Here is a 2,008-nt window from a genome sequence, read left to right on the forward strand (position 1 = left end):
ACGTAGAGGGTGATGAAGATGATGATGATGATGATGATGATGATGATGATGATGATGATGATGATGATGATGATGATGATGATGATGATGATGATGATGATGATGATGATGATAATGATGATGATAATGATGATGATGATACTTTACAAACCTTGATCTCCTTGGTCCCTGCCCACTTACCCTTTGCTGTTCTTTTTGCCTCTCTTTCTCCCTGTTCCCCCCCCTCTGTCTCCCTTCTCTCTCTCTCTCTCTCTCTCTCTCTCTTTCTCTCTCTGTCTCACTCTCTCTCTTTCTCTCCCTCTCTCTCACGCATTCCCTCTCTCTCTCTCTCTCTCTCTCTCTCTCTCTCTCTCTCTCTCTCTCTCTCTCTCTCCCTCCCTCCCTCTCTCACTAACTCATTAATTACGTATGTCGTCCTCTATTAGCGACCTTCCTGTCTTTATCTGTCTGTTCAGTCTCCTTTGCTATACAGACATCCAAGATACTTATGGCTACACTGTACCCACGTACTTACACATGGCGCTCACATGATCTTATGCAGTTGCAAACGCCGTAAAACCTCTACTAAAACGAAAACGTACTTACACAGCACACTAATGGTGACCTCAGTCCTCAGGTTGTAGCACTGTGACACATGCTGTGCTGCACATACACACTTCTCCTGGTCTGCCGACTCAGCGACTACAATGCCAGCCAGAGACACTGAAGTCCCGGACATCGTCTTCTGACTCACGCCTGGACAGGTCAGTGTGACACTGGACACGGGCGGCTGACCCCCAGACACGTCACAGCTTGCTGAGTACTTCTGTCCCGGGGTCATCGGGACAGAATATCCCTGGATCCCGTGGTAAACTCCCCGTGATATTGTCAGTTTTGGAGAAGAAGGCGGTGGAGCTGGTGATGAGAAAAACAGGTTTATTAGATAATAATATGTGGAACTGATGACGGTAAAGGTAAATTTGTTAGATCTGATGGTTTGATGACGATAAAGATGCTTTTAGTCAGATATGTAGGATTAATGACTTATTACGATTTGATTTGTTAGATGGATGGAACGGATGATTATGTTCTTCTCTTTTGTCTTTTTTTTTTCTTTCTGTAAGTTCTTGGCTCTAATCACGGGCTAGGGGCCATGCCTTTGACATGATCTATGTGTGCCAAGTTGGGCGTAAACATCAGATAGAAAGAAAGTAATTTTGAAAATATGGCAGACGAATTTTAAAGAGAAACAACGAAATAGAAAAGTTCCTCACCATTCACTGGAACTGTTAAAGTGTTGCTTGAAGCTTTTTCATTTGTGTGCACTGAGTTGTAGACCTCGCAGCGAAAGTTGATACTTCCAGCTTGATTGACATTGACGGTATAGTGATTAACTAGAGTATAGTAACGTTTTTTATATGAATCTGTTCGCAACTTTCCTTTCTCATTCTGCACTTGTTGGCCGCCCCAGTACAGTTGAAACACCGGCTCAGGGTAGATGTCTTCAAACTTGACAGAACACACCACGGTGACGTCATGGCTGGTTCGGGGACAGATGTTGACAGGGTTCGGGGAGGCATCCACAGACACTGCAAGCGGCCCATCTGAAATACCACACCAGGACGTGTCGGAAGGAAAAATGATAGAATATTAAAACTCAGCAGGCCTGTCGAATGTCTTTGTATAATCAAAAACAAACAAACAAACCAAACAGAAACTTCTAGAGGTCGCTTGTTGTGCAGATAAGCGTTTTTTTGGCGTCAATACATGCAGAAGACGTAAGTTCGATTCTCACATGGGGAAATCTGTTTGTTTTATCGAGCTCTGCCGTCTTACTGTTGGGATGCTATATCTCGTACTAACTGAGTTGGCCCTGACTGACAGACAGGATGGAAGCAGCCCGCCTCCTAATTGTTCTAACCTGTGTCTTGGATGACGTTATTGTACCATATGTAGAGCAAGAAGCTTTTCAAACACAATGTGTATGACAAAAAGATGGGGGCTTTGTTTTTGTTTTGGGGGGGGGGGG

At 44.2% G+C, this 2,008-nt stretch overlaps 1 protein-coding gene across 1 annotated transcript in view; it reads right to left on the minus strand.

Moving 5' to 3' along the window:
• The window catches only part of LOC101848916, a 16,734-nt gene that overhangs the window by 7,206 nt on the left and 7,520 nt on the right, over positions 1-2,008 (minus strand). Inside the window, exons 5-6 of the mRNA XM_013087367.2 lie at positions 1,254-1,583; positions 586-894 (exon numbers count right to left, since the gene is read on the minus strand). Coding sequence (XP_012942821.1) covers positions 586-894; positions 1,254-1,583 — 639 coding nt within the window. The remainder of the gene's footprint in view (positions 1-585; positions 895-1,253; positions 1,584-2,008) is intronic.

This window comes from Aplysia californica, unplaced genomic scaffold (assembly GCF_000002075.1).
Source record: "Aplysia californica isolate F4 #8 unplaced genomic scaffold, AplCal3.0 scaffold00578, whole genome shotgun sequence".
NCBI lineage: Eukaryota > Metazoa > Mollusca > Gastropoda > Aplysiida > Aplysiidae > Aplysia > Aplysia californica.